Raw genomic sequence first — 25,765 nt, 5'->3', positions numbered from 1 at the left:
TTGCGTCTGAGTTATGCTAATTATACTATTTCACAATAAAGCAACGGAGAATGGAGGAAGTTCAAGGTCATACAATGGATGAGCAGCATATCATCAAGCCTCCAGATATTTTTCACTTCCAATTTGTGTCATTTCCACTGCCTTGCAGCTGTTTTTCAAAAAAACAAGTCCTTGTTTGTTTTGGATGCTGGATTCTAAGTGGCAATTGCAGCATCACAGGCTTCGGGCTGCTAAGCCTCCCTCCCGCGCGGCAGCTTCCCGCAGCTTCCCGCAGGCCACTGGACCACATCCTCTTCTCAGAGTCACCCTGTTCCGTCACTTGTTGCGGCCAGAACTGAGGCTCTTGGGCTGGTCTAGGGAACACTTTTATATTTACACTTGGTTTCATCTCAGTTCAATCATTTTAGAAAAGGGCTATGTTGATTAATTCCCAGTTAGATAAAATTTGGCTGACTTTGCTTTTTTTTTTTTTTTTTTTTTTTTTTGTGGTACGCGGGCCTCTCACTGTTGTGGCCTCTCCCGTTGCGGAGCACAGGCTCCGGACGAGCAGGCTCAGCGGCCATGGCTCACGGGCCCAGCTGCTCCGCGGCATGTGGGATCTTCCCGGACCGGGGTACGAACCCGTGTCCCCTGCATCGGCAAGCGGACTCTCAACCACTGCGCCACCAGGGAAGCCCCTGACTTTGCATTTTTAATAGGGAAATAATCACTGGGCTCAGTTTTGAGTGAGGTCCAGTCTGTGTCACCTCAAGTCTCTGCAGAGCCTGAGTTTGAATTCCTCCCTACACAGTGGGTCTCACTTTGTGTGGTGCCCCTGAGAACCTCAGGAGCCTGCAACGGGCTAGGCTTTTCTCGGGTGTCCGTCAATATCCATTCCCTGCTCCCTCTACCTTCCCTCCAGGTCACCGGGCTTTCTGGGTCCCACCCCAGCTCCGGGGCAAGGGTGGGAAGGGGGGTTCTCTTTGGTCTGATTCTATTCGTTCTTGGCATCATCTTGGGAACTGTTTCTGCCCTGGGGAAGCCACCCCAGACAGAATGAAAGGACTTGCTTTGCACGGCACCGGAAGAGATTCTCTCCCCTGCTGAATAGGAGGTATGTGGCCCTGCCTCGCGACAGCAAGGTGAGCCAGTCTTAGAACAGAACCAACAAGGTGGACCACAGAGTAGAGAGGCAGAAGGAAGCTATGTCTTTGATGACAGTGTCATTAAACCACCGACTCAACTGAGCCTGAAAGCTGTCCTACCTTTGTACTTCTGGTTACATGAATAATGTTGTTCTTATTGTTGAAGCCCGTTTGGATTGGGGTCTTTGTGAGTTGCAGCCAAAAGCATCCTGAACTGATGCAATGCATTTTTTTATCGAGCATCACAGGAGATCATGACCTTGGTGTAGAGAAACTCTACCTAGGCTCAAACGTCTCCCTGAGCCCCTCTGCATCCAGCCAAAGGCATCCTCTTTTACTGTTCATCCTTGTCCTGCCTTGGTAAGATCCTGTACGGCAATGGCTGCCTTTAGTGGAGAATGATTTGTAGCCCTTGACCAGGTGAGAAGCAGAGTCTGCTGACCACTACATGAGCCTCTCCAAGTAGTGAAAGCAGGAGCTGATTACCTATCTCGTTCCCTTGTACAATCTTATTTGTTGAGTTTCAAAACCCTGGTTCCACCACATCTATGTTTCCACTTAAATAGCTTAAACTTCAATGCCCAAGAAGCAGAAAAGAAGTTTGGGACTTGAGGGAGGGAGCCTGGGAAGGGATTATGGGTGGAGCGGACGAACGCCTGGGAGGAAGGAGGTGCTCAGCAGGGCAAAGCCCGTGGGAGGACCTGAGTTCAAGCCTTACACCGCCAATGTAGGAGGGGTAAGATTTCAAAGTGGGATTCTCTTCCTAAATGCCCCTTGAACCCAGAAAAGAAGGTCTGGAAATAGAGGTGCAGGATGAATCAGGGAAGGTTTCCAGTGGAAGCAAGTGTTCAACGATTAGGGAATGCCCAGCTGTGCTTGGCATTGCAGGTACAGAGATGGGAGAGACACCCTCATTGGAGCATCAGCCCCTTCTGATTTATATCCTTGGTTTCTCCCTCCTCACCTGTCTCCGGGGCCATGAGCCACTTGCTTCTCCCCACGTGGCCAGCTCTGTGTGGACACCGACCACCTTCACATAGGCACAGCCCCAAAGTGTCTTATGTTACACCCGTGTCACACTCCTCTTGCACCTGCCCTGGGCTTCTCTGTGGCTGCTGAGGTGTGAGACACCCAGGGACACTCTGGGTCCACCCAAGGGCAACCCGGATGTGTCAAGAGTTAAAACTCCGTGGGGGGAATTCGACCACTGTGGGCTCCTCCCTTCGTCCTCGCTAATCCTCCCAAACAGTTCAGTGACATTTCAGAAGATGACACCTCGAGATCCAGCAGTCGCCCTTGACACCAGCTGGTGGCCGGCTCACTAACGCTCCCTGTGCGTGCCTCCTCCCTCCTCTCCTCCCTCCTGCATCCCTGGATGGCACTTGCTGATGAAGAAAAGCCCGGAGGCCTCTGGCAGGCTCAGCTTTCCTGTCATCCAGGCTAAGACAGATGGTATGGGTGGGGAGGCACAAACCTTCATTTAATAAACAAGTATTTATTGATGCCCTACGACAGGCCAGGTCCTACGCTAAGTGTTAGGAACATCGAAGTGAACAAGACAGATGCTGTCCTTTTTTATGGGGCTTATGTTGATAAAAAGGAAATTAATTATGTAGTTAATGATCTGTAAACAAATGTTTAACCTTACTAGAGATGTTAGGTGACCCCTTTTGTGACATGATTAATTTTTTCACCTAAAGACTGTTTATTAATTCGGGTTTTCACTCTGGGGCATCCATATTAAAGCATCACAGCATCCAGAAGTTACGGGTGGGGGAAACAGTCCCAACTGGAAATGGAAACGGATGGCTTTGCCCTTTATACTTGAACTTTAAAAAAAGAGATGGCAGAGTAAGAGAGAGTTGAACATAGAGTTTTCAGATGAGGCCAAACACAGGCCATTGTGGCTGGGGTCTGAGGCTCAACACAGCAAAGTCTCCTTCAGAGGGGAGCTGGGTCAGAGGACAGGGACCTGTCAGCCAGTGACAGAGGACAGCCCCTGTCACTCTGGGCTCTGATACTGGTAATTATGCATACTAACATGCGTACAAGAGTTTGAAATACAGCCTTGTGGTCAGAGTTCATGCTCTAAAACAAGACAGCTTGGTTGGAGTCCAGGCTCTGCCAGCTACTCGCTGTGTGATCTTGGGTCTGATTAATTAACCTCTCTGTGCCCCTGGTTTCTTCATCTATAAAAGGGAGTGTTAATAATAGTACCTATCTCCTGAGGTTGGATTGAGGAGTAGAAAAGACAACTGGGTGTAAGCTCTTAGCACACAGTCTGGCATGGCAAGCCCTTGGCGAATGTTGGAAATATTTATTTGACCCTGGAGTCTATGTAAAGTTTTTGATTTATGCATTGGGGCCAGTATCTATATTCTTTTTCATATTTTTTAGCACAAAAGAATATATATATTCTTTTTCATATTTTTACCATTATGATTTATTATAGGATATTGAATATAGTTCCCTGTGCTATACAGTAGAACCTTGTTGTTTATCTATTTTACATATAGTAGTTTGTATCTGCTAATCCCAAATTCCCAATTTATCTCTCTCCCCACCCCAATTCTCCTTTGGTAACCATAAATTTGTTTTCAATGTCTGTGAGTCTGTTTCTGTTTTGTCAAAAAGTTCATTTGTATCATATTTTAGATTCCACATATAAGTGATATCATATGGTATTTGTCTTTCTCTTTCTGACTTCACTTAGTATGATAATCTCTAGGTCCATCCATGTTGCTGCAAATGGCATGATTTCATTCTTTTTTATGGCTGAGTAGTATTCCATTGTATATATGCACCACACCTTCTTTATCCATTCATCTGTTGATGGACATTTAGGTTGCTTCCATGTCTTAACCACTGTAAATAACAACTGGTAGTTTCTTAAAAGTTAACATATATCTACCCTATGACCCAACAATTCCACTACTAGGTACTTTTCCAAAGAAGATTAAAATACATGTTGACAAAAAGACTTATACATGAATACTGATAGTAACTTCAGTCATACTAGCCAAAAACAGAAAGCAGCCCAAGTGTCCATCAACAGGAGAATGGGTAGGTACATTGTGGCATATTCTTACAATGGTAAACTCCTTAACAGTAAAGAAAGGAATTGTGAATATACTCAACAACAGGGAAAAATTGCAAAAACATGGTAAACAAAAGAAGGCATAATACATAAGCATCTATACTGTGTGATTCCATTTATATCAGTGGTTCTCAACTCAGGGGACATTTGCAATGTCTGGAGACATTCTTGGTTGTCACAGCTGGAGGTGGAGGCTCCTATCGGGTAGAGGCCAGAATGCTGCTAGCCATCATCCTACAATGCACAGGACCGCTCCCCACAACAAAGAATTATCTCACCCCAATGTAAATAGTGCCATGATTGAGAAACACTGATGTAGATGAAGTTTTAGGACAGGGGAAACTAATGAATGATGATAGAAATCAGAACAGTGGTTCTGATTGCTACTGGGGAGAACTGAGTGGTAAGAGGCATGGTAGAAGTGTGGGTTAGAGCCTAGAGGATAGCTTTGTCAAAATTGATCAAACTAGTGACTTGGGATGTGTGCATTTCACTATATGACAACAGTACCTCAATAAAATTTAGATAGAGATACACACACACACACACACACACATACACACACACAAAAACACATGCCTCTTGCCCACCTGCTGAATTAGGTTTTCTGGGGTGGGCATAAGAATCTGAATGTTGAGTGAGTGTCCCAAGTGATTCCTACACATGGCCAGCCCAGAACCTGTCTGTGGACCTGTAGTTAGGATCCACTGGTCTCTGGGTCAGTGTTTCTCAAACTTTCCTTCCAAAGCAGCACCAGAGGCAGACAAAGGTAACACGTACTCCAGAGAATGGGAAGTCTTCTGGAGTAATTGGGATTCTTTCATGAAATCTCCAGTTCTATCTTAAAGTTCACGTGACTTTTTGTATTTGACTCCATATGATTGTTTTAGTATTAAAATGTTTTAAATTACCATCAGGACAGAAAAGTTTCGCTTATTTATTTTGTGACTTGGGATATTTCGCAGGACACTGGCTAGTACCACATTCCCTCTGCTCCCCAACACACACACACACACACACACACACACACACATATACACACACACACACATGCGTACCCTAGTGGAGAAGCAGGACTCTTTCTTCCTATGTTGGACAACATGCAATAAATCAAGCTAGAAGTTAACTGAGAAAAACAGTCATTTTGCTTCCAGGGAAGGATGAACTCCTAGAGTCTGTGTGAACAACCATCTGTCCAAATTTTCATTCCAACTGTATAGATAACTCCTCTAAAGAGAATTTGAGGTGCGGCTATAGAAGCTCTTAACAACCCAAAGCCTTGATCCTCTCTGCCCATTCCCTCTGTGGAGCATCCTTGCAGGCACCTACAACTGATTGAACCTTCTTGGCTAGCAGGACACTTGTTCATGACCTTGTATTAGTCAGGGAAGACCACCTGCTATGTAACAAACAACCCCCAACCTCAGTGGCTGAACACAATAAAAGCTGATTCCTCTCAGTCTTAAAGGGTCTGCTGGCTGTTCTCCAAACTCAGAGTCCTCCCAGCCTCTTCCATCTTGTGGTTCTGCCCACCTGTGCCCTGTACTGTTCCAATATGAGCTCCCTGAATCCTCATAATAACCCTATCAGGAAGTGCTGCTATGATCAATCCCATTTTACAGGTCAGGATGCACAGCCAGCTAGTGAGCAGTAGAGGCAAGGTTCAAACCCAGGCTGGCTCTCTCCAGAGTCCTCTGTTTACCCGCTCTGTGGTGCTTCCAGCCCTTTCCCACCTCCTCATATCTGTAGTCATCCTTCACTGTTCACCCATGCTCTGTGCCCCTTAAACTGTTGCTTGGGCCACTGCCTGGCCTCTCCACCCTTTACTCTGCCCCTGCATGCCCTTTAGTCAGAGGAACAGAGTTGAAGCGCTGGTTCCACACTTTGATGTGTAGAAATTTCACCTGGGAGAATGTAAAAATCAGATTCCCAAGTGCCTCCCCTGCCTTGACTCAGAGGTCTTAGGTGGATCCTAAAGAATCTGTGTGTCTAAGAAGCTCCCTAGGGTGGCTGTGACACAGGTGGTCCCTGAGGCTCACGTGGGAACGCCCTGGTTTGGGGGAGGTCCTAGAACGCCAGGCAGGGTAGATGGAGAAACGTCCTCTTGTGTGGTGAGCTGCTCACAGGCACGACCTCCTTCTGTCACGTCCTCTCAGCTCCCCACAAACAGCTCAGTGATGATTGATGGAATCAATACGTGGATGGCTGGTGAAGGAGGGTGGGCGGTGGGGGGATTAGTATAATAATAACCACTATGACGGAGACCAGTGGAAACACGAGACAGAGTGCGTAGAAGCACATCAAACTTTGCCCGGGGAAGGGACAGGGTGGGGTGGGGTGTATAATGGGAGGAGAACTTCATAACGATTCAGAGACTCTGACTTTTGGTTGCTGCCCCCCCAGCCTCGCCCCAAAGCCCGGGCAGCAGTTTGACAGGTGCAGAAGTGGGGGAAGGGCTTTCTGGGTCAAGGCAGCTGCATGAAAGTCTGCAGTGTGTTCAGAGAACAGTGGGTACCACCAAAGCTTAAAGCCCTATGAGAAAAGGAGGGGCAATGAGTGTTGCCATTATCCCCATTCTTCTGGAAGACACAGAATTCAAATGCAGATTTTAAAAACAATAATTCCACAGGGCTGGAAACCACACAATGGCAAGACCCCACCCAGAGAATCTTGTAGGTAGTGCTGCATTGACTCCATCAGTTACATCACAAAGCCTGAGAGGGCAATATGGCCACCATCTCTCTACCACTTCCTCTGCAGCAGACGCTCTGCAAAGAGCAACAGACTTTACTTACTGCATTTGACCCTCACACAACCCTAGAGATAAGTGCCTACTCTTTTCTCTTTTCTATACCCTAGTGTTAATAAATAAAAATAACTTAATTCCTTTCTCTACAGAGGAGGAAGTTGAGACTCAGAGACATTGAAACTTGTCCAGGATCCCACAGCTAATGTATGACAGCTCTAGGCTTGGACCATGAGTCCACCACGAAGCCAGTGCTGCTAAATGACATTTTGCAACATGTTTCTCTGCGGACTATGTCTCTGGATACCAACCATAAACTGGTAAAAATGGAAACGTCCAGATCATTGCATTTGATGTGCTGTCACATCTCACATCATTAGATTGATGACCCCATGTCCCTCCCCACCTGGTTGTTGTGTAATGACCTGCCTGGGTGTTTGGGCATCAGCTTTGCTCCTGCTTTCAGTTCTGAATCTGGGTTTGACATTCCTTTTGCAGAAAATGTGTTTCACTTGTGACCTGAGCTACAACAAGGTCAAAACTATGTTATAACCTAATCAAGACTCGTCAGAAGCGTTGTTTCAAAGCTAGGTTATTTTAAAGGGGCACAGAAAACTCCCCTGGTCAGTAAACTGGGGCTCAAACCCAGCCTTCCCTTCCCATCTATCCATCCTTATCCTCCCATCTCCAGCTATCATAGCACGGCTGTTGACAATGGGTTTCATCTCTGAGCCAAGTCCCTCAACCAGCCTTTAACTTTTAAAATTCCACTGCCCCCTCCACTGTATTGGTTCACTAGAGACTTAAAAGTCTTTCTTTAAACTGAGTCCATGTGTAGGAGGGGGATCTCAGCCCTGTATCATCATCAATTTGGATAAGATGGGAACACACATGCTTACTTGGTATTGGTCTCGTGGTCTTAAGCAACAGTGTCCATTTGGATACTTTAGATTTTTTTTTCTCAGCTTCTGATTTATGGGAGCCATGTTTTTAATGTAAGACAGGCAGTTTGGTATTAAAGGTTGGAAAATATGGTTATATACCCTCTTGACATTGAATTCAGGATCTTGTTTCAGAATAGTTACAGGATTTCTTGATTCTATGATGCTTGGATAATTGATGAAACCATTGACAAAAGCAACAATTTCCAACCTTGTTATTATGCCACTATACTACATATGATGGCTGAAGTACTGAAATTTGATAGTTTTTGACTCATTTAAAAAATTGATTAGAGCACATTCAGGGTTTTTCTTATAACAATACCTCTTTCACACATTTGTGTTCTAATATGCTTTTCTTTCTTTTTTTTTTTTTTTTTGTGGTACGCGGGCCTCTCACTGTTGTGGCCTCTCCCGCTGCGGAGCACAGGCTCCGGACGCGCAGGCTCAGCGGCCATGGCTCACCGGCCCAGCCGCTCCGCGGCATGTGGGATCTTCCTGGACCGGGGCACGAACCCGTGTCCCCTGCATCAGCAGGCGGACTCTCAACCACTGCGCCACCAGAGAAGCCCCTAATATGATTTTCTGAGTGGGAGAGAAAGGAGATGAATTCTGCAGAACCCGTCAAGTATGTGAATAGCACCCATCAAAGGTGATGCAGCTCAGAAAAAACGTGCAGAAAACCACTAATTGAAGACTTCCTTCCACTCATGTGTAGACATTTGGAAAGCACATCAATTTCTAACCCAGTGGTATAAAAACTGCCAAGTTGTGAAACGAGGCTTCAAAGCTAGATTCTCCTTATATTTTGGTTTTAAGCCAAAACCCTCCAATTAACCAACCTTCAGATGTCTGCCCAAACAGAAATCAGCACACACTTGTTGCCTGCTAACTATGTAGTCAACCACCCTATGTACCACAGAATAATTCTCTGCCCTTGGGAAGTTTATCATCCAATGGTGGAGGTGAGATATTCCATAAATGGAAATATGAGGCTCTGATGCTACAACTCTTCTACCCTTTGCCCATGGCAGACATGACTAATCGATCAAAGTGTTCTTTCCTGCTGTGATCAGACACAGCTTGTTCAGATCAGGGATCCAGGAAGCCACTACCAATTAATAAGAATTGTTATGCAAGATGAAAGCTATTTGCTCCTCCTGACGCATACGTTACAAAAGGGAAATAAGTAAAGAAGGTAGAATTAAAAGGCCAAAGGTCTGGACTCTGTGCTACAGAAGACCTAAAGAGGAGTTCCTCAAAGTCAGTGAGATCAGAGAAGGCTTCCTGGAGAAGCAGCTTCAGCCCAACATTCAAGGATAACTATGGAGAGGAGAGGCAGAGGTATCTCAAATGGAGAGAAAAGCAGCAGCCTGAGTACAGAGGGGAGCATGCTCAGGGTGTGGTGAGTCTGGCAAACCAGCTGAAGAGAAAGGTTGGGGCTGAGGGATGGATTTGCAAAAGAATTGTGAGGCCAGGCTGTGAAGGGCCTCCAATGCTGAAGACTTCTCCCAGGTAGTAGAGTTGACAATGCTTAGGGGTGGAGCGATGTGTAGGGAGAAGGAAGAATCCAAGAGAGCTGCATCAAGGAAAAGTACCTCCATTATTATCTCTCGAGTCTCTTTCTTTTTCCAAAAAAACAATCCCTGAGTGTCACTGGATGTCTACAGTCACAGCAATGTTTGGGCAACAAATTGGTTCTTCCATGTGACTTTATTTATTTATTTATTTATTTATTGAAATAGAGTTGATTTACAATGTTGTGTTAGTTTCTGCTGTAAAGCAACATGATTCAGTTATATATATACTTTTTTTTTTTTTTTAATTCTTTACCACGGGACTTTCATGGAGATTTCAAGGGACAGCAGCAAGGAGATTTCAAGGAAGGGACAGCCACTAAGGGGCTTCTTCTAATATTCTCTTCCCAGCTGTCACTTTGGCTGACTCAAAGCTGGTGAGTATCATCCCTAGATGTAGCTGTTCCTTCTCTTAAATGGGATCCAAATCGATTGGATTTCCCTTCTGCATGACAAGGGCCAACATTCGAGCAGTCTACACAATGTTGTCACAAAGTATGATTAGATCATGGAGGTCAATAATATCAGAATATTTGATAAAGGTCCGATTTACTATAAAGATCAAATATTTTTCCTCAGCTCATTTCAAGCTTCAAGCCCTGAAGCTTCCAACTCACAGGTGTGTCTGTTTGGCAAGCACATATTAAAAACTTCGAGAGAGGGGCTTCCCTGTGGTGCAGTGGTTGGGAGTCCGCCTGCCGGTGCAGGGGACGCGGGTTTGAGCCCTGGTCCGGGAGGATCCCATATGCCGCGGAGCGGCTGGGACCGTGGGCCACAACTGCGGAGCCTGTGCTCTGGAGCCCGCGAGCCACAGCTACTGAGCCCACGTGCCACAATGACTCAAGCCCGCATGCCTAGAGCCTGTGCTCCGCAATGAAGAGCGGCCCCCTCTCGCCGCAACTGGTGAAAGCCTGCGCACAGCAATGAAAACCCAACACAGCCAAAAATAAATAAAAATTTAAATCTTTAAAAAAAAAAAAAAAAAACTTCGAGAGGTGCAAAGCACCATACTATATACTGGATCAAATGAGAAAATGGGCCATGATGTCAACAATACCCTCCCTTGCCTCCCCATCCTTTCCCTGATGCCACATGGTGAAACTCCAGTGGTGGATGAGCCCCGCTAAACCATGATGCTGCATCAAATAGCCCTGTGCTGCAAGAGAGTCACCTAGACAGGGTGGATGGTTCCATGATAAATTCAGGATCTCCAACCTGAAACTCAGTCCTCTCCAGAAATCCTACTGTTTCCCTAACTCCTCCTTCAAGCCCACATTTTGGAATTTCTCTCTCTCCTCTGACTTCCTTCATAGAGAAAAAGGAAACCAAGAGAACGGAAGCCCCTTAGTGTCCTGTTAACAGACACAGCGAGCTGCCCTTCTTCTCCAGACACATGCTGTGCCCGTCCCTGTCCTGTGACACTGCAGGAGGTGTCTCCCACTCTCCCTCCCTCCAGGACCAGTTCTTCCATCCGAGCCTTGTGACCCATCCGCCCATGTGGGATCCTTACACTAGCTTTTTTTTTTTTAATCTCTCTCTCCCTCTCTCTTGAACGTTCATCCTGCTCTTTCAGCTGGCTCCTTCCCATTCAGCTTTCAACTGTGCTCAATATTCCTTTGACGTCTTATCCCCTTCTCAGCCCCAGCCCTAGCCCTCTCCACCCCTTTGCAGTCATGCATCTCAAAAGAACTGCCTATACTCAATGCTGTTCTCATTCCTCACTTTCCAGCCACTCTACAACACTTTCCCAGAGGCCCCGTCAGCCCACTGAAGGTCACTGTTGGTCTCCAAGGTCACTGGTAACCTTCACTGTCTCATTCCTATGGGTTTTTTCAGTCTTACCTTACTTGATTTCTCAGTGATTCCCTTCTTCTTCAAAAGTTTTTCTCTTGTTATTGTTATTATTTTGATATCACATTCTCCAGGTTTCTCTCCTTCCTCTCTGGCCACCCCTCCTTGTCTCATGAAATGTTGGTGCCCTCAGTACTTGTTCTTAGGCCCTCTTCCCCCTCATTCTGCACTCTTCCCAGGCGGTCTCAGCCATGCTCATGGCTGTGGTTGCTATTCCCCAATATATATCACAGCCAGACTGTGAGCTCCAGACCTGTGGAACCACCAGCACAATTGACATCTTCATGGAGACAGGTCAAAGGCTCCTTACACTTGTCCTGCACAAAGGTGAACTCATGACTTAAAATCCATGGCCTCATCCTTGTTTCATTGATTGCAACCACCATCCTAAGTGAAACACTTAGCATCGTCCCTAACTCCTCTCTCTTCCTGAAGCCCACACCCAACCCACAGGCAAAGCCAGTCAATTTATCTTCTAAACATCTCTCCAAACTACTGCCACCATCATAGTGGCTCAAGTCATCATGGTCTATTTCCAGGGTTTCCTTGGTATCCCCAGTTCTATGCTTTCCCCACCCAAAAGGATGTTTTCACGGCCTAAATCTGACCACGTCACATCTTGCTTAAGACCTTTCAGTAGCTTCCATTGCTCTTGGGATAAAGAGCCAAATACTAATGGTGGCCCAGAAGGCCCGGTGTGGTGCTCTCTGGCCTGACCCACCTCTCTTGCTTGCAGTCACTCCCTCCTGTGCCCTCTGTTCTCTACCCACTTTGGTCTTCTTTCAGTCCCTCCTAAGTGATATTTCTTCTTTCCACAGGGACTTTGCACATGCCCTAGGCCTAGAAGACTTCAAACGCTCATCCCCAATACCTTTACCTAGTAAATGGCACTCACTGTATGCTACAGGGGTGTGTAAGACAGTCCATCTGGTGTATGGAAGAAAATTACAGAATCTCATTTTATAATTTATTTTTGCATTATTGTTTTAAAAGGTCCATGTTTGTGCATGTTTTATTATGGACACAATATATTAGTAGAGCAACATGTATACATAATATGAAGCCTATATATGCTTCACAAAGAATTAAATATACATGTATAAGGGGTACAAGCTCAAAATGTTTTTACTGAAGTGAGTCTCCAAATATGTTAAGATTGGAGCACTAATGAGTTATCACTTCTTGAGAGAACTCTTGCTTCCCTTACCACACATAATACAGTTAGATTTATATTCATTTGTACGACGGGGTAATGAAGATCTCTACCTGTAGAACATGAGCTGCAGGAGGTCAGGGATGTTGTCTGCCCAGTCACTGCAGTGTCCCTATTGCTAATTCAGTGTCTTGCACATCATAGGTCATCAAGAAATATTTTTTGAATGAATGAATATCCTAGAAGTGTAATGTTCATGCCCACCCTTCCCATCCCAACAGAGGGCTTTCATTTTTCACATCTGGAATACTTTTTATGAACTCTCTCTTTCCTATGTAACGAACATACAGACAAGCCATTGTTTTGGTAAAGGATAAATAAGAAAAGGATTCAGAGATACCTAAAATATACTCTGAGTAGTGACTGGCACTGACAGTGTTGGGCACTTTCAAAAGCATTATCTCAATTAGTCTTTAATATTACCGTAGAGAACCTTATTGATATCACCTCTGTTTTGTCGATGAGGAAAGTGGGATTTGGAATGGCCAAGGTCATTTAGCTGGAGAATGCTGGAGGTTGAATTCACATTCAGGTTTGGGGTCTAAGTCTAATTTGCTTCCTGTTATATCTCAGTGGCTTGATCCTGAAATGAACATTTTCATTCTAAGAGGTAATTTCCTCTTTTGAGTTGTCTCAAAAAACTAGATTGTTCTTACCTAAAACTAATACTGGTGGGTATCCAAAAACAAACCCAAGTCTACCATGTAGTGGTTACCAACGGGATACCTATGCTCCTGTTCATTCCTTGCTCCTGTTCATTCCTTTCCGTCCTTTGGTCCTTTGTCTCTGCAAGTTTTGTAATGAGGCTGTCACACAAAGGGCGACAGTCCTGTTGCTACTTAAAGGATCCATTGCAAGGTAAGAGATGGGCTTATTAGATGATGCATTTGCAGGGAATGTGCCAAAATGCCCTGAGACCACGTTGACATTTTCCTATGGAGTTTCGTCTCTTGAGGTACCATCACTGCCTTCACTGTATGTACATCTCTCTGGTATCCTTGCCCTTTCTTTGTGAACAGACTGTGCTGGAAATAAAAACGCATTCTAAGATGCTTGGGGAGTGCACTGTGAGAAAGGGTGGAGGGGAGGCGGGATGTGAAACACGGAATGAGCTTAGAGCTCTCTGAAGTTATTCTAAGCTTCATTCTGCAGCTGTTTCCAGCAAGTCTTCTAGTTGCCCAACCAAACTGCTCTTCCCCAACTTTCTCTTCATCTTCAAACGCACTCCTCTCCAAAACATCATTCTTTTTTCTTTTTTTGGCCGCACTGCATGGGATCTCAGTTCCCCGACCAGGGATTGAACCCGCGCATGGCGGTGAAATTGCTGAATCCTAACCACTAGACCACCAGGGAACTCACCAAAACATCATTCTTAATTCTGTTTGAAAAGCAAAGTCTTCACTCTCCGTCCTCAGTAACTTACATCTCTCTCATCAGGCCACTCTTAACAGCAAGTCCAAAACTACGTGGTTTATAATGATTTTCCAAGTAAAACGTGGTCCCCCCAGGGCATTATCTCATTCGTCTTTGCAACGGGAGATTTTTTAAACTGTCTCCAATGTCAGCTGCGTGAACAGAGGCTAGAAGAGAGGGAAACCAATACAAAGTGAAGACACCACACCCTCCAGGCTTGTCTTGATCCCATGCAGTGTCACTGAAGCTGAGCACAGAGATTCTTCCACAAGCTCAGCACCTTCCCCTGCATTTCTGTGCTTGTGATTTTTATTCTGGCTGCAAGCAGAGGCGGTGGCCCCATGAGTCTCCTCCCCATTCATCTATCCATCCGTCCAATGACTCATGCAGTCATTCAACATTTCTCCTCACCTCTCTTGCTCTCTGCAAAGCCTGCTCAGTTTTTCTATGAAGGAAAAGTATGTCTCGGATTTAATGAGTGGAGGGTGGAGGGAGTCAATGAAATATGTCAAGGTACCCTAGGGTCTCTGCCAGATGGACTAAGACTCAGTTTCACAGATTTTCCATGGGCTGTTCCTCCCCTTTCTCTCATTCATATATGCATATGTGCATATTCACATTTACACATGCATATGCACATATTCATACATGCAACCACCCCTCATTATTTGACTCTAATCTGCTCATGGAAACGTGCTGGCTAGTGAATTTCAGAGAGCAGTCACTTGTATTCCACTATTTTAAGTGGGGAAAACTATAATGCATTCCAAGTCCACCCAAAAACCTCAGTCAGCTTCCCAAAATATCACTGTGTATTGCTGTAATGCTCTTAAACACCATGTAAAACTCTCCCAGGAATGTTCTATAATATGAATCAATTAAAACACCCTTTGTTTAATTAGCACTTAGGGAACTCCTTGGTGGGAAAGTTTGTGTGTGTGCAGTGAATGGATACGGTAGGGGATCAAGGCTCCTCCTCCTGGCATCACACTGCCCTGATGATGCCAACGTGAGGAAATGATGTTGAAAAGTAGTAAATAGCACCTCAATTGGACCTGGGTTTGTAGGGCCCCCAGGAAACTAGGTGAAGCAGATTGGGACCCATGAGGGACTAAAGCTTGGGGCAGAGAATGAGGAAGGTGACAGTGATAACATGCATCATATTTAAAGGATGGAGTAGCAGGTGCAAATTTGCTGGGAGAGCAGGGCAGCCAGCACCGCTGCACACTCCACTCCTCTTGTGAGACTCAGGAACCATAACATGATTTTACGGGTGTGCCCATGTGGATTCGCTGTAATTGGCATTCAATACAGAGTAGAAATGCTCATCGAAAACGTGCAAGATACTGATGAAGATTTTAAAAATAAGAGTTTGGATTTTTTTAAAAAATTAAAAGCCTAGAAAGTACTTCACACCCACTAGGATGGCTATAATAAAGAACAAAAAATAACAACAAAAAATGGGAAAATAATAAGTGTTGGCAAAGATGTGAAGAAACTGGAACTCTCATGCCTTGGTGGTGGGAATGTAAAAGGTGCAGTTGCTGCGGAAAGCAATTGGAGGTTCCTCAAAAAGTTAAACATAGAATTATCATAGGACCCAGCAATTCCACTCCTAAGTATATACTTGAAAGCATTGAAAACAGGTACGCAAACAAATACTTGTACAGGAATGTACATAGCAGCCCTATTCCAATAACCAAAAAGGTAGAGTCAACCCAAATGTTCATCAACAAATGAACGGATAAACAAAGTGAGGCATGTACATATAATGGGTTATTATTCAGCCATAAAGAGAAATAAACTCCTCATACACGCTACAACATAAGTGAATCTTGAAAACACTATGCTAAGTGAAAGAAGCCAGGCACAAAAAGTCACCGATTTTAAAATTCCAAATATATGAAACGTCCAGAAGAGGCAAATCCATAAAGACAGAAAACAGATTGGTGGTTTCCAGAGACTGAAGGCAGAGAGAGAGAGGAATAGTGTCTGCTTAATGGGGATGGAGTTTTCTTCAGGGGGAGTAAAAATGTCTTAGAACTAGATGGAGGTAGTGAGTGTCCAACATTGTGAATGTACTAGATGCTACTGATTCGTATACTTAAAAATGGTTAACTTTATGTGAATTTCACCTTAACTTTAAAAAGCTTTGAAAATAACTGTAGCCTTCACACTGTCAGTACACAGGTCAGTGTCCCTCACGTAGGCCTTAATAAATGTTTGATACATAAATGAATAAAGGAATGGAGGAACCTGCCCATGGTCTGCAATACCCTGCTTGCCCAGGCTCCTGTCCACCTCCCAGCCTCATCATACACTGAGCATCCTTTCTCTCTGCTCTCAAGGCACACTGACTTTTCCCTGGGCCCTCCTAAGTGCTAGGCTGTCTCCTGTCCCAGGACCTTTGCACGGCCTCATTCCTATCTGAAACCCCTCACACCCCTCCCCATTGCCCTGGTTAACTTCCCCTCCTATGCCAGCTCTCAGCTTGGCCATCACTCCCTCCAGGAAAGCCTTCCCTGACCTGTTCACCTGGATCAGTTCCACCTTACCCTCTCATAGCACCAGAACTTTCTCTTTAGGTCACTTGCCACCATCACACATTTTCATTGATCTGTGCTCTTCTTCTGCTAACTCTGGTTTCCCCCATTACAATGTAAGTTTCATAAAGTCTGAGAAAGGTCACTGTGTCATTGAGGAGGGGGCGGTTCCTGTATCCCCAGCCCCAGCACAGTACCTGGCACAGGTCTGCACTCAATAAACATAATTGAGAGAGATAGGAGGAAGGAATAGATATAGCTTTTTCATCTGTTTTCCTTTAGAAATCTCCTAACTCATGATTTCTTAACAAATTGGCTATAGGGGGCCCTTTGTATGCACATGTGTGTTGATTCAGACACGTACATTCAGAATCCCTAGTTCTCTTTTTTTATTAAAGCTTTTTTTAAAAAATTAATTTATTTTATTTTATTTATTTTTGGCTGTGTTGGGTCTTCATTGTTGTGCGCGGCCTTTCTCTAGTTGCAGCGAGACGGGGCTACTCTTCGTTGCGGTGCTCAGACTTCTCGTAGCTGTGGCTTCTCTTGTTGCGGAGCACGGGCTCCAGGCACGCAGGCCTTAGTAGTTGTGGTTTGCTGGCTCAGTAGTTGTGGCTCGCGGCCTCTAGAGAGCAGCCTCTGTAGTTGTGGTGCACGGACTTAGTTGCTCCGCGGCATGTGGGATCTTCCCAGACCAGGGCTTGAACCCATGCCCCCTGCATTGGCAGGTGGATTCTTAACTACTGTGCCACCAGGGAAGTCCAAGAATCCATTAGTTCTTAAAACCTGTTTCTGTGAAGTTCTTCTCCTCCATCCTCAAAGCAGGGTTTCCCAATGTTAGCAGAAATAAGCTCCGGATGTAGTGAAGGCAGTAACATCAAGGAACAAGTCGGAGATGAGCTGTTACTGGTTTTGGGGAAATTGTAGATCAACAGCATGGACAGTGCAGGGATCATCCACACATATTCTGATTTCTCTCTCTGGTCTCTGACTCTGGGACGGTCAGTCACTCTTTAACTTGTCTCCTCTTCTTTGTCTTCTGGGTCTGCTGCTTCCCCAACCTGCCAGTCTCTCCCCTTCCTTCTGCCTTCAACTTAAGCCCCTCTGATTTCTCGTCCAGGTGTTTCTTCCATTGTGCTCTGATGGGCTCTCTATTCCTCTTCTTGTACCCCAGATAATCCGGGCTAGTATCTGAAAATCTAAAAATGTCAAAAGGTGCAGCAGTACTTTCCGCTGGAATTAACAAAAGGTGCTAGTGAACCGTCAATCACATGAAGAGAAGAGCCAGGAACATGAATTATCTACATGCTGAACCAGAGGAGAAACTAGACAGGGAAAAAGATGTGATGGGTCTGGGACCTGCCACCAGGAAGGGATTGATGGACACAGACCAAAAGTCCACATTAAGTATGTTTCAAAGGGCCAAGCATTACCAATGGGTGTGCGCTCATCTCCTTGAAATAATCTATGCTAATTTCTTGATGCAAAATTCATACTGTCTTCCCTGTTGCTAAGTGACCAGCCCAAACATGTTTACTGTGTAAATTTCTCTGGAGGGCCCAGGGCTGCACCCAGTGATTGAAGCATGGTAGAAGCAAGAGGGAGCAAAGACATCCAAAACTTTGGGAAAGGTTTCTGCAAATCTTTGACCTGCAAAGATTCATATATTGTAGACACTTTTATGCCATATCTGGGGAAACTCAGTGGCTCAAGTAAAATTTTGACTAGTTTTTTCTGCTAATCTTCAGCCTAGTGGTCAGACGTGTGGGCTCTGGAACCAGAATTCCTAAATTTGATTCCCAGCTCTGCCACTAAGTTACTTAACTACTCTGTGTTTTACTTTTCCCATGTGTAAAACATAAGTAGGGCTTCCCTGGTGGCACAGTGGTTGAGAGTCCGCCTGCCGATGCAGGGGACACGGGTTCATGCCCCGGTCCGGGAAGATCCCACATGCCACGGAGCAGCTGGGCCCGTGAGCCATGGCCGCTGAGCCTGCGCGTCCGGAGCCTGTGCTCCGCAGCGGGAGAGGCCACAGCAGTGAGAGGCCCGCGTACCACAAAAACAAAAAACAAAAACGTAAGTAATAATTATGCATATTTCATAGGGCTATTGTGAGGATAAAATTAATATGGTTAAAGAGCTTAGAACAGTGTCTGGCACACATAAAGAACCCAATAAATGTTAGCTATGCTATCACTATTCTTTATTATTCTGTGGAAATGGATCTATTTTTTGTTTGTTTATATGAACAGGAAAGTTTACCAGCCAGGAGATCAGCTGAGAAATCAATTATTTAAAAGGACTGAGAATCCAAGGAGGTCAGACCTTACGTCAGTCCAGAGTCAAATTAGTTCCAGGAGTGGTGTTAGCAATTCATGTTGGCTTCCTGCGATCACTGACGTAGAGGGGAGACCTCGTCAGAGTAGCCAGCGAGAACTGGAGAAAGTTCTACTTTGGGCCAAAGGTGGGGATTCCCACCCTAAGTGTTTCCCATGGCCCCTCATACCTCGCCTGTCATGGTAGCACTGTAACACTTCACGGCAACTGCTGGCTTCACTGTCTACCTCCCCACTTGCAGGGAACAGCATGCACCTGTCTTTTTATTGCTGCATCCCAGTGCCTAGCACGTGTTCATTAACCTTTAGTGAGTGAGCTTATTAGCTGATGAAATGCAGATCGGGGCTCTGATCCATCCTCACTCTGACAAGTCTGCATTCAGACAAGTGATCTGAGAGGATGTTGCTCCAGTGGTCTAAGGAAGAGGAAAACAGGTGGGAGAGTTAATCAGGCCACGTTGATGTTCTCCAGTCCCTAGTCTGAAGGAGGAGGTGGCTACAGGAGTAGCAGAAGAAGGCAGACAGGGCCGGAGAGGTGATGTATAATGGACCACAAAAAGGAGGGCCATGTCTCTTGATTATAGTCCCCAAATCATCCTGGTATTAAAAACACTAGCTTGACGGGGAGGTGGAAGGGTAAGCTGGGATGAAGTGAGAGAGTGGCATGGACTTATATACACTACCAAATGTAAAATAGATAGCTAGTGGGAAGCAGCTGCATAGCACAGGGAGATCAGCTTGGTGCTTTGTGACCACCTAGAGGGGTGGGATAGGGAGGGAAGGAGGGAGGTTCAAGAGGGAGGGGATATGGGGATATATGTATACATATAGCTGATTCACTTCGTTATAGAGCAGAAACTAACACAACATTGTAAAGCAATTATACCCCAATAAAGATGTTAAAAAACAAAATACTGGCTTGATACTAAATCAGTGTTCACAAACATTACATCACAACTTGACAAATAATAAAAACTTTACTGAGTTATAACTACATACAGAAAAGTACACAAATCATAAATGTAGAGCTGGATAAATTTTCTTTCATAAAGTGGACACAGCTGTGTAACCAGCACCACATCAAGCAGCAGAGCTTATAAACAAAAGCTGGGAAGCTCCCCGACTCTGCCCTAGTCATTATCTGCCCCCAGCAGAAAGCCCAGACATAAATGGGCTTGAATTCAAATCTTGTGGAAATGGATGCTTAACCACGTGCATTCTTTTGCATCTTCATTCTCTTATTCAGTGTTATGTCACGATATGATGATTTCACTCAAAATATACATTGAGGGGTTATCATGTGCCCGTTATCACACCAGCTATTGTCAGGGATACAAGGAAAATGAAATACTCTCCTTGATCTTGGGGGTGTGGGGGAAGACTCCACTATACATATGTTGTTTGATAAAAATACAGCATATGTTTAAATTATTTCTTAAAAACGTTGAATCTATTAGTGTTTGCTGTAGTCTGAATGTTTGTGCCCCCTTAAATCAAAGATGACACAAACAGATGGAGAGATGTACCATGTTCTTGGATTGGAAGAATCAATATTGTGAAAATGTTAGGAGGTGGGGCTTTAATCCATTTTGAGTTTATTTTCATGTATGGTGTAAGTGAGTGTTTTAATTTCATTCTTTTACATTTAGCTGTCCAGTTTTCCCAGCACCACTTATTGAAGAGACTGTCTTTTCTCCGTTGTATATCCTTACCTCCTTTGTCATAGATTAGGTGGGGCTTTTGGGAGTGAGTAGGCCATGAGGGTGGAGCCTTCATAAATATGATTAGTGCCCTCATAAAAGTGGCAGGAGAGAGCTCCCTTGCCCCTTCCATCAGGTAAGGTTACATCCAAAAGTCTAGGAAGCAGGTCCTCATCAGACACTGGATTGGCCAGAACTTTGATCTTGGACTTCCCAGCTTCTAGCTCTATGAGAAATAAATTTTTGTTTATAAGCTACCCACTCTGTGGTATTTTCTTATAACAGCCTGAATGAACTAACATGGTGTTCCATCAAAAGCCACTTCCCGGGCTTCCCTGGTGGCACAGTGGTTGAGAGTCCGCCTGCCGATGCAGGGGACACGGGTTCGTGCCCCAGTCCGGGAGGATCCCACATGCCGTGGAGCGGCTGGGCCCGTGAGCCATGGCCGCTGGGCCTGTGTGTCCGGAGCCTGTGCTCCGCAATGGGAGAGGCCACAACAGTGAGGGGCCCGTGTACCACAAAAAAAAAAATCCACTTCCCTTCTCAACTCTGCTGGAAGGAGGGTAGGATTTTATTGTTTGGTAGTAAGTAGCATTGGGAGCTAGGAGCTTTTGACCACATAACTTCAAGGGGACAGCAGCAGGGTTACTCTGGGAACTCTGAGACTCATTTGAGAAGATTCATGTAAGCAAGGTAAGCACCAGAGGGGAAGAAAGATCAGACCTGAAACGAAAGCTTTCTGAGAACAGGACTGCAACTCGTGCTAAAGTGTCAGGGCACTGAGCCGTGGGAAAGGGCAGTTCCCCTTACTTGCTCTGTAGTTATTTAGGTTCGCCAAAAGGAGGGCTTCCTCTGCAAGGACCCAGAAATGCTGTGAGTGACAGCCTGTGCAGACAAGCATGAAAAGGAAATTCTGGGGGAAGGAACCAGTGGGTCTGGCTGCCTCTTGCTAAGAGATGCGGCAGCAGCGGTGAAGCGAAGATGATTACAGACACACACACACAACCCGTGTCTGTCTCTCTGCTCTGTCTCCTGGCTCAAGCATCCAGTAACCACTGAATAATAACCGAGCTTTGAAAGCTGGGCTGACCACAGGGAGGGAGGTCCCAGGTGATGCTGCCAAATCACAAGGACAGTGTAGTGAAACTGAATCCCTTTCCTCCCTGGAAAGGCTGCACACAGGTGAGGGTGAGGGATTGTGTAAGAAGGCAGGATAAAGGGTTCACAGTGTATGTTTCAGAAAAGCCAAGAAAAATTATGAATTGAAGCTAGCTGGAGGCACGAATGGCGGTGACTGAGGGTTTCCAACCTCTGCCCCTCCCACATGGTGGAGATGCTGGATGGATTCCTTCAGCTGTCTGGAGAAGAATGTCTGAAAAGCAGCAAATAAAAGACATAGGACTACAACAGTACATCTAATAAAATCAATCGGGGAAATGGTTATATGTGTGCCTCTTTATTCTTTCATTAAATAATAGGATCTAGCAGGGGATTTAATAAGTACATAATTTAGAATTAGAGATGAGCATAAATGTTATCGTAAAGCATCTGCAACAGCTGTGATGTGCTCTGAAACTATCTGTGATTTCCCTTGAGGACCAAGTCACAGATATTGCTAATACTCCTGTGGTGTGTTGTTTATACTCCTACTTACAGAAAATGCTAAGTTTCATGTAGAAGTTAATGAAAAGAAAGATACAATTTTTTCCTCTCCAAGACCAAGAACCCCTTACAGTTTAGCTACAGACTCCTTGTTGGGGTCTGTGAACCTCAGGTTAAGAACCCTCAGGGAAAGCTTCAAAGTTCTTTTCAAAATCACTACAATTCATGACCAGAAATTGGATTCCCAGGCATGGCCAACAAATCCAAGGAATTTTTCCAGCAACCACAATCAGCGACTTATAGAGACATGGGCGGTCACTCTATATCCCAGAGAAATCCCAGTTCTCAGTGGCTACAGGAATCTAGAACCCTCTTCCGTAGCCCCCATGCCCTCTCTGTTTAAGGAACATCTTCAGAGAGCCTTCCTTACCTGACTCTCCTTCTCTTTGTCAACATGTGCCACGCCCATCACCCTGCTGCCATCTGCCACCCCTAATACCCACCTCCTTTACTTTTTTTGAAATGTCAACATAGTGTCTTTTCTCTGTGTACTCTATCTGGGTCAGCAGCTGAATCAGTCTGAGAACAATGGGAGCCAAAACAGCATTGTGAGATCTCAGTTTCATCACATTCACACCTACAGATTCAGCCCCAGGGGCCCAAATCCTTGTCACTGAGGGAACCAAGTGAGGGATGTGAATGGATGGGTCTCACATATCAACAAATGTTTATTGTGTCCCTACGAGCTAGCCCTGGGTTGCACAGTGGTTGCAAAATGCATCCACATTTTAAGAAATAACTCAACGGCTGGGCACTGGGATGCCTTTATTTGTCAACAATTGCTTATTGGGCACCTACTAGGTTCCAGACACTGAGTAGGTGCTGGGAATAAATATTGTACAAGTGAGCAGATACGAAAAATCACATCCAACTGTCCCAAGTGCTCCAAAAGAATTGGGAATGTATGGAGAACATATGGGCGGGAGGACTTTGTTACATGGGGCCGTAGACAAAATCCTCCTTGATGAGGTAAAATTCTAACAGAAAGAGACCTAAAGGATGAGAAGGAGCCATCTGTGTGAAAAGCCAGAGGAAAATGGGAAGGGTTGATGTCTTCAAGAAGGATCAAAAAATCCAGGGAAGCTGAGGCGGCCCATGATGCGGGCAACTGGCATGAGCTTGGCTGGAGAGGTAAACAACTGCCACATCAAGCAGGTGAGGAAATAGAGTGGAGTGGCTAACAGCACGGACTCCAGAACCAGACCAACTTGGCTAGAATCCGGCTCTAAAACTTCTCGAGCTGTGTGGCCTTGGGCAAGTCACTCACCCTCTCTTTAGCTTTTTCAGCTTTAAGTTGGGCTCATCGTATATGTCCTTCATTGAGTTGCTAAATGCATTAAGTGTAAAGCACTTAGAATGGAGCCTGGCACAGAGTACGTGCCAGGCTCCAGTTTGCTGTGTTTGTTCCAAGCTCAGTGAGAAGTTGTGGAGGATTTTAAGCCAGGGAGACACATGATCTTGTTTGTCTTTAACAGATCATTGGCCATTGCGCCATTGCGTGGACTACTGGTCCTCAGTAAGACAAAGAGTTGGAAGGGGCCCCGGAGGTCACTTACACCAACACTGTCCCCAGCGGTTCTCTCTGGGAAGGGGAGGAGACGGTGCCTGAAGAGCCACCATTGTGAAAGGCAGACGAATGGCTGTCCCTGAAGCGTGCCGGATGGGAAGGAGGTTGAGGACCCAACGTCTAGAGAAGAGCTCATTCAACACCCCCTCCTCTGCCCTGTGCCCGCCTGGAGTGGGTAGCCCACTACTCCCATTTCAGATGGTTCTGGGTCCCACATCCCACTGCCCAGTTGGCTCCTGCTCTTGCCGGTGTCAATGTCACTTTTCTCGGATTGTAAGTGGGTCAAGGACAGCAGCCATTTCCTTCCATTCTCAGTGACTGACACAGGCCCCGAGCCACTGGGTCTGAGCTTTTGAATAATTAATTGGCAAAAGGAAGGTGGAATCACAGCTTTATAGTGCCTCCCCTGGAACTCTAAGCTCTGGAAGGAATCTAGAGGGCCTTGGGAAGTCATTAAGTCACCCCCTGCCCCAGGGCCTGCCTTCCTCCAGTCTTTCCAGCCAGACTTCCTCCCGGGTCTCCAGAGGACATTTTGCACTCGCCCCCTTGGGAATGTGTCCTGGAGATCACAGCCCATGTAGCGCAGTCCTTCCAAACCTTTCCCAGACCCCTTCTGCTGCTCTGTACAATGGGGACACCACCCATTTCCTGCCCAGAGAGTCTCTGGGGACAAGCTGAGGCATGGGACAAAAGCCCTCCTGTCTCCAGGGGCATCTCCAGACACACCTTCGGGGAGGTCTCAGCTACTCGCTCAGTCTGGCTGGAGCTGAGAGCTGCTAGGACAGGGTGAGGGTCCTCCAGGCCCCTCCATATTCATCTGCCTCTCCAGACCCCAGGCACACCCAGCCCAACTGCCCCTCCCCAGCTCCCACTGCAGCGACAGCGGCCACCTCCTCTCTGGATTGTGGTGGATTTCCCCCTTCTCGACTCTGTCAATGCTCTCCCTGTGCCAGCCCGCACCTGCCCCCCTGTCCTCCCTCTCACAAGACCCCCTTCTTCTTCCCCCCAATTCGAGCTTCTCATTCTGCACATTCCCTTCTCAGTCTCCCCTAACCCTCACAGCCCGCTCCCCCGGCCCCCTCACAGCGTCCCGGTCTTATCACTCCTCCCAGATCCCCACGCTCGCCTCCCAGCCCCCAGCTCCCCTCCCAGCCCCATTCCCATCCAAGCCCGCTTTCTCATTCCCTCCCATGCCCGCCCCTTTAGCGTTCGCTGTCCCGGTTCCTCTCCTGTCCCCCCCATACCCTTCATTATCCTCCCCGACCCCTCCTCCACCCCCAGGCCTTCAGCATCCCCCCCCCACCAGGGTCCCCGAGCACGTCCGCCGTCCCCACACCCCGCCATGCTCTATCGCGCAAAGAAGAACGCCGACCATTCCCTGCCACCCACTCCCGCGCCGCTGCCCGGGAGACCCCACCCGGCCCGGGGAGACCAAGGCGCCGCCCCCGCTCACCTGCTGGGACCGGAGCACGCCGGGCTTCGCCTTCTCCGGATCGGGGTCCAGGTCCCGCTGCAGCACCCCCTTCTTGGGATGCATGTGCCGGCACAGGCAGGTGACCCCGCACAGCGCGAGGATGCTGGTGGCCGTGCCCAGCGTGGCGCCCAGCGCGATCACGGGCACCGACAGCACCATGGTGCCCGCTCCCCGCGCGGGGCTCTGTCCCGCCGCCGCGCACCTCCCGGGCCTGGGATCCGGGCGCGCCAGCCGCTCCCCAGCCGCTGGAGGGGCGGGGAGGGAGGGCGGCTCGAGGACGTCAGAGCAGGAGGCTGGACCCGGAGCGAGCTGGTGCGCCCGCACTCAGCTCCGCGTCAACCAGCGTCCCTCCCCTCCAGCATGTGACCGGACCCCCGACCCTAACCGGAGCCGGAGCCGTTCAGGTGGAAGGAACGTGAGGGTCGTCTCGGGCCATCCTTCACGCTTTACGTAGAAGGACACTTGGGTCCCAGAAGGGCAGGAGCTGGCCAAGGTCACACTGTGCGTTAGGTTAGCAGGGAAAC

The 25,765-nt window shown here is 46.6% G+C and overlaps 1 protein-coding gene across 1 annotated transcript in view; it reads right to left on the bottom strand.

The window, feature by feature from the left end:
• The window catches only part of SYT13 (synaptotagmin 13), a gene marked incomplete at both ends in the record, with an annotated part of 39,466 nt that extends 14,066 nt beyond the window's left edge, over nucleotides 1-25,400 (bottom strand). Inside the window, one exon of the mRNA XM_079708673.1 lies at nucleotides 25,221-25,400. Within this exon, the coding sequence (XP_079564799.1) occupies nucleotides 25,221-25,400 (180 nt within the window). The remainder of the gene's footprint in view (nucleotides 1-25,220) is intronic.
• Between the last annotated feature and the right edge of the window lie 365 nt (nucleotides 25,401-25,765).

The sequence above is a fragment of the Hyperoodon ampullatus genome, assembly GCF_949752795.1.
Source record: "Hyperoodon ampullatus genome assembly, chromosome: 7".
Taxonomy (NCBI): Eukaryota; Metazoa; Chordata; class Mammalia; order Artiodactyla; family Ziphiidae; genus Hyperoodon; species Hyperoodon ampullatus.
Note: the sequence above shows the minus strand (reverse complement) of the source record. Positions and strands in the feature narration are given on the sequence as shown.